The 17165-nt window shown below is 40.5% G+C and overlaps 1 protein-coding gene across 1 annotated transcript in view; it reads left to right on the forward strand.

Moving 5' to 3' along the window:
- ATG14 (autophagy related 14) overlaps positions 1–17165 on the forward strand; it is a 36901-nt gene that overhangs the window by 11333 nt on the left and 8403 nt on the right. Inside the window, exons 2-9 of the mRNA XM_034992483.1 lie at positions 2941–3003; positions 4255–4297; positions 6435–6516; positions 9372–9609; positions 12499–12728; positions 14333–14450; positions 16047–16137; positions 16216–16301. Coding sequence (XP_034848374.1) covers positions 2941–3003; positions 4255–4297; positions 6435–6516; positions 9372–9609; positions 12499–12728; positions 14333–14450; positions 16047–16137; positions 16216–16301 — 951 coding nt within the window. The remainder of the gene's footprint in view (positions 1–2940; positions 3004–4254; positions 4298–6434; positions 6517–9371; positions 9610–12498; positions 12729–14332; positions 14451–16046; positions 16138–16215; positions 16302–17165) is intronic.

Consider the following 17165-nt stretch of genomic DNA (forward strand, 5'->3'; position numbering starts at 1 on the left):
GAAGCAGACTCCCCGCCGAGCAGGGAGCCTGATGCGGGACTCGATCCCGGGACTCCAGGATCAGGACCTGAGCCGAAGGCAGTGGCATAACCAACTGAGCCACCCCGGCGCCCAGGAACTGAATTTTTAATCTAATTTGAATTTAGTCACACAAGTATATAATACCACTTGATTTGCTTTTTTTGTTTAACATACATTATACATTTTCAGTGACTGCCTATTAAATGATAGCGTCATAATTAGAATATTTTATCCCTCCCATTTTTTTCTCTTTTTAAAATTGAAGTATAATTAACTTACAATGTTAAATTTTTTTTATTATTTTTTAAATCTTATTTTATGTTGGGTGCCTGGGTGGCTCGGTTGGTTGGGCGATTGCCTTCAGCTCAGGTCATGATCCTGGAGTCCCGGGATCGAGTCCCGCATCGGGCTCCCTGCTCAGCGGGGAGTCTGCTTCTCCCTCTGACCCTCCTCCCTCTCATGCTCTCTCTCTATCATTCTCTCTCTCTCTCAATGAATAAATAAAAATCTTTAAAAAAAAATTTTTATTTTATGTTAATCACCATACATACATCATTAGTTTTTGATGTAGTGTTCCATGAATGTTAAAATAATTTCAGGTGGGGGCGCCTGGGTGGCTCAGTTGGTTAAGCTACTGCCTTCAGCTCAGGTCATGATCCTGGAGTCCCGGGATCGAGTCCCGCATCCGGCTCCCTGCTTGGCGGGGAGTCTGCTTCTCCCTCTGACCCTCCTCCCTCTCATGCTCTCTGTCTCTCATTGTCTCTCTCTCAAATAAATAAATAAAATCTAAAAAAATAATAATTTCGGGTGTATTGTACAACACATTGATTTGACACTTCTATACGTTACTCAGTGCTCACCACAGTAAGTGTGGTCACCATCTGTCACATACACCATACAGTGTTACTGCAATATTATTGACTATGTTCCCTGTGCTGTACTTTTCATCTCTGTGACTTATTTACTACATAACTGGAAGTTTGTCCCTCTTAATCCCTTTTATCTGTTTTGTTCTCCCCTCTCCCACCTCCCCTCTCCCACCTCCCCTCTGGCAACCACCAATTATCTGTATTTAAGTATTTTCTTGTTTGTTTTGTTTTTTAGATTCTACATATAAGTGAAATCATATGGTATTTGTCTTTCTCTGACTGACTTATTTTACTTAGCATAATACCTTCTAGGTCTGTCCATGTTGCCGCACATGGCAAAGTCTCATTCTTTTTTCTTGGTAGTATTCTAGCATGTATATTTATCACGTTTTCTTTATCCATTCATCTATTGATCCCTTCCATTTTGAAGTAGATATCTTTGGATATGTTTCAAACATGGGGTTTTAGAAATATTTTAGACTGGTATTAGTCTGGACCATTTTAAGGAAGCGATTTCTAGGGTTCTTACTATTCTGTTAGATTGTTTTCATTTAGGCTAGGAATTTGGGAGACAGCCAAAAACCTAATCTTGGACTCCATACTATGTTACTATAGCATATGGCATTATAGTGTTTTTTTAAGATAGCGAGCCACTGTTAGCTCATTTAAAAGTCAGTTGCATGATGTTAGTCATATAATTTTTTTTTTTTTTTACCCAGATACTTATTAAGCAACAAGCCACATTTTAGGTACTCAGCACATGTGACTGGTGGCTATCTTAGTGACTAGTACAGATCTAGAAGATCTGAATGTCACTCTTCATCCCCTTCAGCTGGTGACATTTCTAGAACACAGTACCCAAAGCCTGTAGAACACATATTTTTTCAGGTGCACAGGGAACTTTTCACCAGGGCAGACCAGATGCAAGGCCGTAAGATACTCTCAAATTAAAAGATTGAAATCTCATAGAGTATATTCTGTCAGAAAATGGAAAACAACGAGTTACCTAGAAAAACCCGTATATCTGGAAATTAAGCACTATACTTCTAAATAACTTGGAGATCAAGGAAGGAATTTGTGGAAAATTAGGAATTCCAAACTAAATGATGTGAAAAGACATTTTGGGGTTTAGCTAACACAATACTTGGGGGGAAATTTATAACTTTATATGGTTTTATTTATTTATTTATTTATTTATTTTAAAGATTTTATTTATTTATTTGACAGAGAGAGAACACAGCGAGAGAGGGAACACAAGCAGGGGGAGTAGGAGAAGGAGAAGCAGGCTTCCCGCTGAGCAGGGAGCCCAGTGTGGGGCTCGATCCCAGGACCCTGGGATCATGACCTGAGCCGAAGGCAGACGCTTAACGACTGAGCCACCCAGGCGCCCCTATATGGTTATATTTAAAAGGGAAAGCCTTAAAATGGATCATCTAGGTTTCCATCTTAAACTGTGCAAAGAAAAAAAAAGGCAGACTAAACCCTAAATAAGGTAACAGGAAGGAAAGGATAAGGGGAGAAGACTGTAGAGAAAATGAACTGCGATGTGATATCCCTTCCTTTTGATAACTTCTACTAAGTAACTTGTTAGCCCATAAGGACTAGCAATAAAATTAGTAAGGAAAAAAACATTGTACTTTAAAAATGATAAGTTACCAATTTATAGGTGAGAGCAGGATTGAATTAAGCTAAATTAAAATCATGTTTATGTTAGAAGCCTCAATTTCCTTGAATTCAAATTCACTCTAGTGCTCTGATGTGCCTGTTTTGGAAGATAATTTAATCTGAGCGGGGTGGGGGGGGTGGCTTCTAGACATATTTTATAAACCCATGAAAGAATTTTAAAGCTGAGAATTTGAACTTAGTTTTAAAGTGAGCAAGTGGCAAAAGCAGCTGTGTGCGCACCACCTTGAGAAGATGTGTGTTTACTTTCAGGACCAGGACACTCCAGATGAGTCTGCAGAAATGATTGGCCCTTAGGAATTTGCATAATCACACTGAACTGAAAAGAATGAACATTTAAATAAAACATTACATTTTTTTCTTACAGGTTTATAGACAAGAAAGAAAGGTTAAGCCAACTTAAGAGCAAGCAAGAAGAATTTCAAAAAGAGTGAGTTTCCCTTTTTCTTTTCTGCGTGTGGAGGTTCTCTTGTCACTGTGTGGTTTAATTCAGTGCTGTGGTATGTAGATACATGGATTGCTGACTTGTTGAATTTAGGATACAATCTCAAAGTGTGGAAGAGCAGTGCATGTGGGAGAAGCAAAACAGGAGAGATTATCAGGTTCCTAGGAAACATTGGGATCAGATCCATTGCCTTCGCAGCAGGCACTCAGTGACTAGACTGATGAGTCAGACCCCTGGCCCAGATAATTGATGTGCAGCAAATGGGTCCAGAACAGGCAAATAAGTGGTGGTTCCTGTAAGATGTCAAGTCTTCTGTTTATCTTTCTTCTTCTGGATCAGCATTTTGCAAAGTGTGGTCTTGCATATCATCTACATCAGAATTCATTAGCTGAGGTAAAGGTTAAAAATGCAGATTCTCAGAATCCTATCCTCAGATATTCTGACTTTAGGTCTGGGGTGGGGGGCAAGGCCCTGGAATCTGAGTTATTAACAAGCACCCCTGATGAATCTCACGCTCTGGATCTGAGAATTGTCCTGTAGAATCTTCTGTCCCAAACTGTGACCTAGTCACTGTTCTCCAGATGCACTCCAGGTCTATGAAAACATTTATGAGCGGATTAAATCTTCTGAGATGTCCTGCATTACAGAACCCTGCTTAGATTTATTTAAGTCATTTCTCTAACTTAATCACAGAAACTTTTATTTCTTCTGTAGAACACTTCATAGGACAGGTTTTTACAGGTGCCGGCTTGTGCCATTTCTTTGGGAACTGAGCATCACATTTTAGATTATGAATTCTCTTGTAAATATTATTATTAATAATTATGACTGATAGAAATGATTGATTATGACTGAGGACAAAGGCTCTGGCTGTTATTGGAAATTGTGAATGTTTATAGAAAGGTTCTGAGCAGTATTAAAAGTGCAAAAAGAAGGAAATGGGGAAAAAAATTAGAGAATGGGGAATTTGGAAAACATTTTTATTTTTTATTTTTTTAAAGATTTTATTTTTAAATAATCTCTACACCCAGTGTGGGGCTCAAACTCACAACCCCAAGATCAAGAGTCACACGCTGCACTGACTGACCTGGCCAGGCACCCTTGGAAAACATTATTGAATGCTTGAGTCTCACTTTGGTATTTCCAGACATTTTTAAGAACTTACTTTAAAAAGATGTTGATTTTACATTTTTGAGTTTCACAAAATATAATTATGATTGTCTTTTCTCTGTGCAGAGTGTTAAAAGCTATGGAAGGAAAATGGATAACAGATCAGTTGGTAAGCTGTAAGAAGTATTTAAATAATATTCTTTATACTTGTGGTTACATGCTTTTCATTTGGTAGTGCTTAAAATATCACTTTGAATTTAAATTTATTTGAATCATTTTTTGGCAGCCCTCTATTTGAATATATTTGTAGTGTGGGCCCTCAAATATTTTATCTAGATGCCAGAGTACTGGCAATTAATTATAGAGCCATTATAAAGGATAAATATGAAGTCTGGTATTGACATGGGAATACAAGAACGATGAACTATCCTTTTTGAAAAAACTTACTCATTGTAAACACACACTGCCTACATGGATTGATGATTAAATGTGAAAAGTAAACTCATAAAAATATTAAAATATAGGAGAGTATTTATAAATATAACCTGCAGATGAGCAGACCTTTATAAGCCATAAAAGGGAAACATTTTTTTCACTGACCATGTAAAAGTTTTAATAGTTCTGTATGTTGAAGACTCTGAACAAAATGAACATAACTGGGAAAAAATGAGTACAGCATATGGAAATAAGGAGTTTGATAATACTTTTATTCAGTGTTGGTAGGAGTATACATTGATGTATTTGGTTGAAGGACAAGTTAGTGGTTTGTTGGGGTGTGTTTTTTGTTTTGTTTTTTTAATTGCACATGTGGTATATTCAGTTTTCCTCCTAAGAAAATACAGGAATGCAGAGATTTATGGATAAGAAGATGATTGACTAGAGCCTGGGTAGTGATCCATAAATATCTTAAATGCTTATCAAACAGGATGAGATAAATAATTGATACAGTATAGCTGTTCAAAAGAATGATCAGTCCGCATGTGTTGATACGGAATGATATCCAAGAGTTTTTTTAATGACAGAGCAAACTTAGGGTGAAGTATGATTCCATTTGTGTATGTGTTTTAAATATGAGTATACTCTAAAAAATCTGAAAAGATACATATTAAAGTTTAATTGAGATTACCCCTGAAGAATGGGAAGGAGTCAGGCTAATCACTCTATTTTTCTCTTCTGTGCTGTTTAATTTTTTTTTCACAATAAGCATCATTCATAATTTTTAAATACTTGAAGAATGTATGTGACATAAGTGAAACAAAATACACTGTATGGGAAAAGAGCATTAAAGGCTATTTATAAAGAATCCCTTTGCTGTTTTTCTAAATTCCCTGTACTGTTTTCTAGTTTTTCTATAAAAGATTTCAATATTGCTTCTTAAAGACTAATGCCCTTTAAAAGTGAAGACGTCTCGTGGCCGTTTCATCTTTGAGTCAGTCCATTGGTCCCCGCGAGTCTGCTTTCAGGTGTCCCTCCATCAGGGCGGTTAGCACTCGGCCGTCTGCAGCGTCTCCGCAGTCTGCTCTGCGGCTTGTACCGCAGACCGGTCACGTAGGCCAGTGTTAAACACCATCCGTACTTGAGTGCTGTTTTAGGCTTTTAATTATCCGCAGTTATAGAGGCATTATAGAATAGGTAATCCTACTTTTTAACTGACTGCCACGTTGCATTTTTACGGACCTTTTATTCATCTTGAGGGAGAAAACCTTCTGTTTTTATTGAAGTTTTTATTATTTTGCAAGTAATAATTGTGTATTGTATTAGTGAGATGATACAGTGATGTTAATGGTCTCCTCAGTAAATAGCATCAAGAGTTTAGAGCAGGGCAATAGTAGGACTTTCTGTGATGACGCAGACGTTCTATGTCTAAACTCACCAGTATGGTAGCCATTAGCCACATGTGTTGAACACTTGACATGTGGGTAGTGTTGAGTAGGGACTGAATTTTACGTAATTTCAGATGACTTTTAAATAGCCACATGTGATCATTAGCTGTATATTGGACAGAGCAGGTTAGGAGAATATACTTCACCATTTCTCTCTGTCCTCATTACACATGAAAGAAGTAAGTGAATTTCTTTCTGTCTTAATTTCCTACCAGCTTCTGCACTGAACCAGAATAACATTTTCTTCTTTTTGTAGTCCACCATAGTTAGTCACAAAAGTTACAATAAATAGAATTATATTGGTCTTTTCTTCATTGTGTTTTCTAAGTTATGCCTCAAAATAATAGTGATCCTAGGTATAAAATCCTATTAATCATAAGAGACCAACATTTGTGATATTTATTGCATACTTTTTTTTTTAAGAGATGGAAAATAATGTCCTGTAAGATGAGGATTGAACAGCTGAAACAAACCATCTGTAAAGGAAATGAAGAAATGAAAATAAGTAAGTAATGTGTCCCCCTTCTTCTAGACCTAATAAAGGGCTAATGTGGAATTTCATTGGATTAATAAACTAGAGAGACGGAGAAAGAGAGAAGGGGTGGGAAGGCAACAGCAACCTGGAAAGGTTTCCTGCTTACCTTCCTCCTCTTGTAAAACATTTGTATAAGGATTTTAAGTAAATATTTTTCCAAATATATATATTTTATATATACATATACACACAAATATGATGGCCTTTGAATAAACTACTTTTCTCAATTAAAAAAGTTAAGGAATTTATATTTCCCATTTGCCTTTGCTAAGAAGAAGCTTGGTACTCAGATATAATTATTAGTTCACTCCAGAAACACAGAATATTGGCTTTTTCTATTTGTGAGTCTCATACACCTTTTAATCTGTATTAATCTTACATTATATTTGTGTACCTCATCCTTCATCGTAAGTGGTTATCAAATTTTAGGAGAGTCCTCTTAGAAATCCTGTATCCTTAGACATATTCCATGTATTTCTGAAGATCATTGTTTAAAATTCAAAGTGAGTCACCATCATACCTTATGAATCCCTTTCTTGTCTGCTCGTTGCTTTCAGAAGCAAGTATTTTATAGTGGTATGTAATAGAGCAAAAGCTTCCTTTGAAAATGTTTGTCCTAATAAAATGCTCCTGTGGAGTTTCACAGGCTTAGTAAGCTGGAGAGGAAAGCAGCATGGGGAAGAGGTGCTCAGAACCACAGACAGCTGGTTACCCACTGAGCTTTGTGTGCATCTCCAGAGGCTCTGGTTCAGCAGCAGCGTAGGGACTTGAAACTTACCCCCCTCTCCACATCCTCCCATGATGTTCACATGGGCGACTTGCTCCCAGGTGTCTGTGAACCTCCTAGAATTGCTGGATTTACTGAGTTTGTGCCTTGCCTGATGAGCAAGTTTAAAACTTTGATCAGCTGAATTTAACAGATTCCTAACTCCCCAAAACAAAACGACCACCCCAGAAAAGATTTGGTACTAAAGCAGCGGACCTAGCAAATCCTCAGAGTCACCTGGTAACCCTTGTAAAATCTAGAGAGAGAATCCTGGGACCCACCTTGGACTTAGGAAATTCAAATCTCGTGTGGGGACTGGGTCAGAGGTTCTTAAACTGTCTGTAGTAAAAGACCATTTTTCCCTCTCTGATTTCTAATGTCATAAGCTGATACCAGTACTTTTATAAAGTACAATAAAATACTAGAAAAATGATTGCACACTTGGATGGCATGTCAAAGAAAAATGTTGCTAAAACTTACTCTGTATTTCTGTATTTCTCTTGTCTGACTGGTAAAAGTTTACTGATGGGCCTAGATCCACGGGCCACACTTTGAGGAGCACTACTCTGGGTGGTACTGATGACCTACCAAGGGCTGGGAACCACTGCTCTTTAGAACATAAATGCAGTCTAGTTGCCACCCTTTAGACGAGACTCAAAAAATTTTGCAAACAATTTTAAGGGAGTTCATGGATTCCAGAAACCATGCATGGTCTCAAGTCCACAAGTGAAGAGCTTGTTACCCAGTAAATAGTATTTGTTTAAATTTTGTTGTTAAAATATCACATATATTTGGAAAAGGTTATATATTATAAACTGTAGAACCTGATGAATATTTCTCCAGAATCTTTTGATTTTATGTGTCATGATACAGAATAATACAGATATTTGGTATAGATAGGGAAGTTGGATTGTATGAACCTTTAAGGTTGAGTCGATCTGTGCTATAAAGTTACTTACCCAAATAAGCAACAGTAGATGACAGAAGTAGCATCAAAGTGTTTTTATGTTTAGGGGGAGATGGCATGGAGAGGACAAATTAAACTCTTGAGTGCTGAGTCTGCACTAGTGCAGATTAGGTGACTGGTGGTGTCCTGCCACCTGTGAAGGGTGGCACCTAGAAGCCTCCTGAGTTACTTCTAGGAGTCTGAGATTTTTTTTTTTTTTTTTTAAAGATTTATTTATCTGAGACAGAATGAGAGAGTCAGAGAGCACATGAGAGGGGGGAGGGTCAGAGGGAGAAGCAAACTCCCCGCCGAGCAGGGAGCCCGATGCGGGACTCGATCCCGGGACTCCAGGATCATGACCTGAGCCGAAGGCAGCCGCTTAACCAACTGAGCCACCCAGGCGCCCTGTCTGAGATTTTGCAGCTCGTTTTTGCCACTCGAGAGAAGTTGAGTTACAGCCCTAACACCCTAACAGGTTTTGATCCAGAACCTGAAGGAGCTTCATGAAAAGGACACACATCAGACAGGATGAGCATCTGTCTCCACTCTTGGTTGTGTGGCCGGGCTTTGGTTGCCCCTGCAGTGCTTCAAAGGCTGGCGTATAATAAGGACTCCCACCCTGCTGGGTGCCGCCACACTCCACTGTAACTTTTCAGAGCCCTTGGTCTGTTTCTTTGCTGCATGACCACCTGTCGTGAGATTATCCCTGGGTCTCAGCGGAGCCCAAGGCATATGTAAGAGGTTTCTAAGGAAAATCAGATAGCCAGTAAGTTTTTCAAACTTGGATTAGATATCTTTTCTGCCCATCATGGTTATTCTTCAGTGCTTACCAATAAGTCAGATACTTCCTGGCTTGAACTTAAACTTGATAGTTGTTGAGTGATTCTTACAAATGATGACTACAGATGGAGACCCAGAGTCCTTTAGGTGATGGTCCACTTTGATTTATTTATTTACTTAAGCTAAACTCTCAATTTCCACTTAGTGGAACATTAACCTGATTGAGGTTTTGCTTTCGGTTTAAACTTCAGGAAGACGCTTACCCTTGGAGGTGGGTTCTGTAGGCCCCAGGAGCCATTTGTAGAGATAATTGTTGGGTGTGATTTATTTCAGATTCTGAAGGCCTTCTCAAAACCAAGGAAAAGAATCAGAAGCTCTATACTCGAGCACAGCGGCATCAAGAGAAAAAGGAGAAGATTCAGAGGCACAATCGCAGACTTGGTGACCTGGTAGAAAAAAAAACCATTGACTTAAGAAGTCATTATGAGCGTCTGGCAGATCTTCGGCGATCTCATATATTAGAGCTCACCTCTGTCATTTTTCCAATCGAGGAAGTAAAGACTAGTGTGAGGTACAGTGAGTCTTTTGACTCTAGGAATAGATCAAGTTTCAGAGATCAGGTATTTTTCAAATATGGAAACGCCTCATTTATCGGGTTCATTCTGGGGTCATTGGCTTTCCTGGTAATTAAACTGAAGTCTTATCTGCTTCAGCAAACAGTACACGCTGCACGAAATAGGGGAGGCAGCCAAGGTGAAGGGCGGTGGCCCTCAGAGAAGTGGGGCCCTCACTTGTTGACTGACCTGTTGACGTAGCCTTTTCCTGGTAACTAGCCCCTGGCAAGCGCTGGAGACTGTGAGTTTATTTTTTTAAAGATTTTATTTATTTATTTGACCAAGAGATAGAGATAGCGAGAGAGAGAGAGCATAAGCAGGGGGAACGGCAGGCAGAGGGAGAAGCAGGCTCTCTGCTGAGCAAGGAGCCCGATGCAGGGCTCGATCCCAGGACCCCGGGATCACGACCCGAGCCAAAGGCAGACACTTAACCTGCTGAGCCACCCAGGCACCCCAGAGACTGTGAGTTTAGTCTAAGGCTCTAGTGCATGGATACCCTCAGGAGTCATCAGATGGACAAGACAGTGGTTCCCTACCTGGATGTTCATCAGAGTCAATTAGGAACTTTTGAAAAATACAGGTTCCAGAGGACACACCTTTAGCCCTCCAGCCCATCTTGTAATACTTTTTTTTTTTTTTTTAACTTCCCCAGATGATAATTGATGAGGTTTGAAAACTGCTACTGAGAAGTTCATTTGCTTTCTCACTAACCATCAGGCTGTTCCAGTTGAGGATTTTCCTGTCCCTTAGTTGTCCTCACTTCCAAGCATCCTTCCCCGGCTAGTCCTTGCACTGTGACTAGTGAGGACTTAAATTACTCTGCTTTGCTCCCTCTACTTCACTGTGTCCTTTCGGCTGTTGCCATAGTTAACTTCCTAAAAGCCTCAAGGTCTGATTATTCTGGCTTGAAAACCTGCTCCCCGACTCTTACCAAGTAATTATTCATTAGTAATAGTTGGCAAATATAAAAATAAAAAGGCAGATTCAAAATAGAACAGAATAGGAAGTTCAGAAATAGACTCTTTTGGATCAGTGGGGAGGAGTTGGGGTATCCAAAGACTGGTGTAAAAACAGGCGACCAGGACTTTGGGGAGGAAAAAGCTAATAAAACGGAAACATTATGCTAAATCAGATTCTTTTTTTAAGTTTATTTTTTTCAGTTATCTCTGCACCCAACGTAGGGCTTGAACTCCTGACCCCAAGATCAAGAGTTGGGTGTTCTTCTGGCTGAGCTAGCCAGGCAGCCCCAGTGCTAAATTAGATTCTGATGGACCAAGATATCAGTGTTAAAACACATTAAACAACGACACAGTCTTAAGTTGCTGTCCCAGATCTGAGGAGACCAAGGAGACCGACAACTGAATGCGAAGCTGCAGAAGAGAAAACATGGAGAAAAACTTACTCCTCTCTGCCTGTGCTGTTTAAATCTTTTATAGCAGTATATGATATTATATGCTGGTAATTTTTTAAAGCTGATAGTTTTGAAGTTATTCCTGTAATAAGATTTCTTGTTCATTCGCATTCCTCAAACTTGTTCCGTGGAAGAAGGAAGAAGCAGAGGTGCCGCTCAGACCTGGTCGTAGTGCCCTCCCCCACTTCCCCGTGACCGCCAGGGGCACTTACCCCACAGGCACGCGGTGGCAGGAGGAGAAAGGATTGAGAACAGAACCTCAACTTAGTGCAGCGCAGAGGCCCTTCCCCAGTCTGCCAGTTCCCCTACCTACTTGTCCAACACCATCTCCTAGCGCTTCCCTTGGGCGGCCGACGCCTCAACCTCGGGGGTCGGATGGTCTCTGTGCCCCGCTTGCGTCCGCCCTGACTTCTCGTTCCTTCCTGCTCTCCCGGCCCACGGTGCTCAGAGCTCAGACTGCCGTCTGCGCTGTCGCAAGTATTTCTGTACAAACGGTAACACTTCATTTCCCTTTTCACCATGTGGACATTTGCACTGGCGGCTCAGAAGCTATCGTGGGTAAAAACTGGTGCCTTGACAGATGTCTAAGCAGTGACACCAACTATGTTACTAGTCGTATTCTACCATGTACTTGCGTTTTTTGAGGAAAAAAGCAGTTCACAGCAAGGATGCTCTTGATGAAGCAGTAGAAATCATATTTTTATTTAAATTTTATTAAGTCTTGATCCTTGTGTACACATTGTTTTAATATACCACATGATGAAATGGGAAGTGTGCAGAAGGCTCTTTGGCTCCAGACTGAAGGGCTGTGGTGGGCTTAAGAAAAAGCACTTGAGTGGGTTGCAAGTGGAACTAGCTGGTTTTTGCATGGGACACTACTTTTACTTGAAAGAACAACTGCAAGACTTGGGTGTAAAAGAGATTTTCAGAATTCTTGACCAGTGCTGTGTTTTTCTATGTGTTTCAGCTGGTCAACAAACAATGCCATTCTTCACTAATTTTCTTGTTTTGAAAAGTACAGGTTTTTTGTTTTCATAAAATATGCTATGTTAACATGTAATAGGTTTATTATTTCCAAATGAATGAATAATTTAAAATTTTCTCAGATTTCTAATGCAAGTAAATATCAGTAGATCTGACCCACATACACAAAAGCTCTTTGTGGGGTCCTCAAAAAATTGTAAGCATGTAAAGGGGTCTTGAGACCAAATACTTGAGGCCCCAGCTCATGGTGCCATCCTCTTCACATTGGTATGGCCTTCTGTGCCACAGCTGGTTTGAGCTTCATGTCTGATAGAATTACTTACCTTTGTATATCCTAGTTAAACTCTGTCCTCGTGTGTGCATCTCTCAGTGTTCTACATATCAGGCAAGTATCTTGCATGCTCTTTAAATCCCAGTCCCTTGAAATCCATATGTATGTTCTGATTTTTAGAGATCCCGCAGATGTGTCCTCAGAGAGCGACAGTGCCATGACCTCCAGCACCGTGAGCAAGCTTGCTGAAGCCCGGAGGACGACTTACCTCTCGGGAAGATGGATCTGTGACGATCACAATGGGGACACCAGCATTAGCATTACAGGGCCTTGGATTAGCCTTCCCAACAACGGGGACTACTCTGCATACTACAATTGGGTGGAAGAGAAGAAAACCACGCAGGGGCCTGGTGAGAATCAAAATAGTCCTTGAAAACTTAGAAGTTAGGTATGTTTTTTAATTGAGGTAAAATTTACATAATGAGATGAACGGTTGTAAAGTGAACAATCCTGCAGCGTGAATACATTCACAGTGTTGTGTGGTTACCCCCTCTGTTGAGTTCCAGAGCACTGGCGTCACCCCAGACGGGAGCTCCAGGGCACGGAGCTGTCATGCCCCTGTCGCCTCTCCTCCCAGCTCTGGGCAGCCCCTACAGATGATCTCAACTTACGATGGGTCAACTTAACAATTTTTTTTACCTTATGTTGGTGCAAAAGCGATACACGTTCAGTAGCGATCACGCTTTGAACTTTGAATTTGGATCGTTTCCTGGGCTAGCGCTGTGCCGTGCGTATTCTCTCATGGTCCGGGCCCCGGCAGCCGCAACTCCCAGGCAGCTCCGTGGTCGTGAAGGTCCGCAGCCGGTAGATACGCTGATAACTGTTCTGTGTTTCACTTTCAGTATAGGATGCAATGCACTGCACGAGATACTCAACACTTTATTATAAATAGGCTTTGTGTTAGATGATTATGCCCAACTGCAGGCTCATGTCAGTGTTCCGGGCCTGTGTTAGGCAGGCCAGGCGAAGCTATGGCGTTCAGTAGTTTAGAGCATTAAATGTTATTTTCGACTTAGGATATTTCCAAGTTATGAATTTATCGGGACATAACCCCATTGTAAGTCAAGGAAGATCTGTAATTTTGATTTCTGTAACTACAGATGTGTCTATTTTGGATATTTTATAGAAATGGGATCATACAATGGGTGGCCTTTTGTGTCTGGCTTTTTTTACATAGCATAATGTTTTCAGAGTTCATCCATATTGTGGCATGAATTAGCATTTCATTCTTTTTGTGACCGAGTAATACTCCATTGTATGTAATGTGGATATACCACGTTTTATATCCAGTCCATCAGTGAATGGACTGAAAACATTTTTTAGATATTTCACTTTTGGGGGGCCGATATTGCTTTATTTATATGAAAAGACCTCACTAGTTAGTATATTTAGCCGGTTGAGTCCTGTTTCTATAGTTTCTTTGTAAAGAGCTTGTTTTAGCAGCCCGAAATGGAGATAGAAATAGCCCAGTAGAAAAACCCTTGAAAACCTCTAGAGCTTTCTTTGGTGGAGAAAAGATTGTTCACTTAGTCATTTAGCAAGTACACAGTGAGTATGTGCTCTCTGTCATGCACGATGCTAGGTGCTGGCGAAACAAAGGTGTTGTCACCAAGACAGGCGTAGCCTAGGGGAGGCCTCTCTGAGGGGTGACATGTAAGTTGGGCATTTACTGTTCTAATAAATAATACATTCGCAGGTCCAAGCAGTTCAGACTTTAATTTCATTTATGTTGGGTCTGCCTGGGCTCATTTGCTTAGGTTACATTCCGCTCCGCAAAAACCATAAATGATGAAACATTAATGTGTGGCCATGAACCTTTTATTAGTATTTTAATAAGGAGCAAAACATAATCATCAACAATGTAATGATAAAATTATAAATCATAAAATCTAGGTTCATTGCTATTTTTTGTTGAAATTAAAGTTGTTTGTATATGGTTGTTTTTATACTTCAGACATGGAGCATAGTAACCCCGCTTACACGATCAGTGCTGCATTGTGCTATGCGACTCAGCTGGTCAACATTTTGTCTCATATACTTGACATAAATCTCCCTAAAAAGCTGTGCAACAGGCAAGTAATCGAAGGTGGCAATGTCATCTTTATCGTAGATGTCATTTTCCTATTGTGTACTTACTCTAATTGAACCAAAGCCAGGAATTTAAGTATTATTAAGCCAGAAAAATGACTGTGAAATATTGAGATTAATTTCAAAAGCCTAATGTGCAAATTTGTTTCATTATCTTATAATTGCACATGAAGTCTTTGAGAAGACCACAGAGAATTCTCCCATTTGGAAAAATAATTGAAGGACAAACTAGGATCTTCAGAGGGCATGCTCACATATAAGAACTGGGTAAATTAGAACACTTGAATATTTTTTTTAACTTTTTAAAATAAAAACAGGTGGTTTAAAAATTCAAACAAAAATGTAGGAGTGCCTGGCTGGCTCAGTTGGTGGAGCATGCGACTCTTGATCTCAGGGTTAGAGCTTACTTAAAAATCTTTTTTTTTTTTCTTCTAAGATTTATTTGAGAGAGAGAGCATGTGGGGGTGAGGGGGGAGGCAGGCAGAGGGAGAGGGAGAGTCTTTTCAGACTCTGCACTGAGCGGGGAGCCTGACACAGGGCTTGATCTCACGACCCTGAGATCATGACCCAAGCCGAAACCAAGAGTCGGATCCTTAACTGACTGGGCCACCCAGGCGCCCCAAAATAAAATCTTTAAAAAAAAAGTAAAGGTTTACAGTCTACTCAGTTCTAAGTTCTACTCAGTTCTACTAAGACCTTCCTACCCGTCTGGTCATCCTTACATCTCAAGCCAAATAAATATGTATTATCATCGGTCTCCCCTTTTAAACACAAAAGATATACTAGGGTGTTTTACACCTTTTTGAGTATTTAACAAATATTGGAGCCCTTTTCTAGGCACTGAGAGGCTACAGTGGTGGTGAAAACAATCGTTGCCCTCTTGGCCCTTCATTCTAACAGAGGGGCAGATAATAAATGAGCAGTGTGTCCAATGGTGATGAATCCCGTGGAGGACATGAAAGCAGAGTGAAAGCAAGGGAACGGGAACGTGGAGGCAGGGAAGGGGCTTGCGGTATGTGAGTGGGCGGGGGTGTATGATCACGTGACCCTGAGGGAAGAGGGGAGCAAGCCCTGGGGAGAGTGAGGGCAGCAAAGACGGCGGGGGTACAAATTGGGTGGGCCTCGTCAGGCCATTGTGAGCCTCCAGCTCTCATTCTCCACGGAGTGGATAGTTAACAGAGGCTTCTTTGTGTAAGTGTGCCAGGGTCTCACCAGCCTTATTATTATAAATAATAATAAATTATTATTTATAATAATATAAATATTATTTATACTTCACAGAATAATCTTGTACATTCGTCATTTCATCGGTGTGCATGTATTTGTGTTGAATAAATTTTCCGAAGTGGAGCTGCTTGGCTAGAGGGTCTCTGCGTTTGTAATTTCTTAGCTGCGGTGAAGTTGCTCGTCCTGAGGGCGGTGGTTCATTCTCAGAAAGTCTCTGTTGAGTCTAACTTACAAAGAGGCAAACGACATGGGGTTTGTTTTATACTGAGCTGTGGTGTACTTCCAGATAGACATTTTACCATAGAATTTCCTCAGAAAGATACAATTTTACAAATTGTATGTTTGTTTTCCAGTGAATTTTGTGGGGAAAATCTCAGTAGACAGAAATTTACTCGAGCAGTGAAGAAACTGAATGCAAATATTCTTTACCTGTGCTTTTCTCAGGTATGGAAAATATACTGTGAGCTAATTTTTAATGTGTTACCTGGTTCAAAATATTAATCAGTGTTTCGCTTTTTCTAGCATGTAAACTTAGATCAGTTACAACCACTGCATACTCTCAGGAACCTAATGTACCTGGTCAGTCCGAACTCTGAACACCTGGGCAGGTAAGAACGGTATTTGCTTTTCTCTAAGTGGTGGTGCTGTGAGTACTTCTAATAGAGTTGTCATGTGCGTCGGCAGAGCGAGGGGCCTGGTCCTCACCCCCGGAGTCTCCACAAAGGACAAAAATAATGCGGTCCCGTACAGAAGGAAAGAGTGGCTAATCATATTTGAACCTTTATGGTCCTTACATAATCATTTCTCAGAAAATTAATAGCAAACATTTTTAACACCTAAAATGAAATAGAAGAACCCACATGTTCCCCGAGGGGCCGCCTCGTGCCGTCCTTGAAGACCGGAAGCCGTGTCTTGGACTCCACGTCTTTTCCTTCTCAGCACTGTGTAGTGTCTGCCCCTTTTCCTGTGCCTTTCCTTTCCTGCCTCCTCCCATTGTGACAGTTCTTCCCAGTCTTTTTGTCTCTCTGGCCACCATCTATTGGAGATAAAGGGTATTTCAAGTTTATGGGGTGAACTAGTTTAAAATCCATTACCTTAAAAACAGGAGTCAGTAACAAAAAAGACCAGCCAGGGCTGGTCTATGGGATCTTCCTGGTCTCTCAGCCCAAAAAACATGACACAGAGGAAGCTTTTCTTTAGGACCATTCAGGTAACCCTTCTCTGAGTACGTGTCCTTTTTCCACACTCTTAGCGGTCTGTCCGTACGCTTCTGAGATACGACTTGGTTTAGTGTATCTGCACTTGTGAAAGAGGACAAAGAAAAGAAAAGGTGGGAACGTGCTTTTGGGGAGTCCCCTTCCCATCGTTCATTTGCTTTTACGTCTGGAACCAAGACTCAGGGGAGGTCCCTTCCACCGGCGAGGGTGCTTGGCTTCCTCCACATTGCAGGGAACTTGCCGTGGTAATCTGCT

The sequence above is a fragment of the Mirounga leonina genome, unplaced genomic scaffold (assembly GCF_011800145.1).
Source record: "Mirounga leonina isolate KUSES-001 unplaced genomic scaffold, KU_Mleo_1.0 Mir_82, whole genome shotgun sequence".
Lineage (NCBI taxonomy): Eukaryota > Metazoa > Chordata > Mammalia > Carnivora > Phocidae > Mirounga > Mirounga leonina.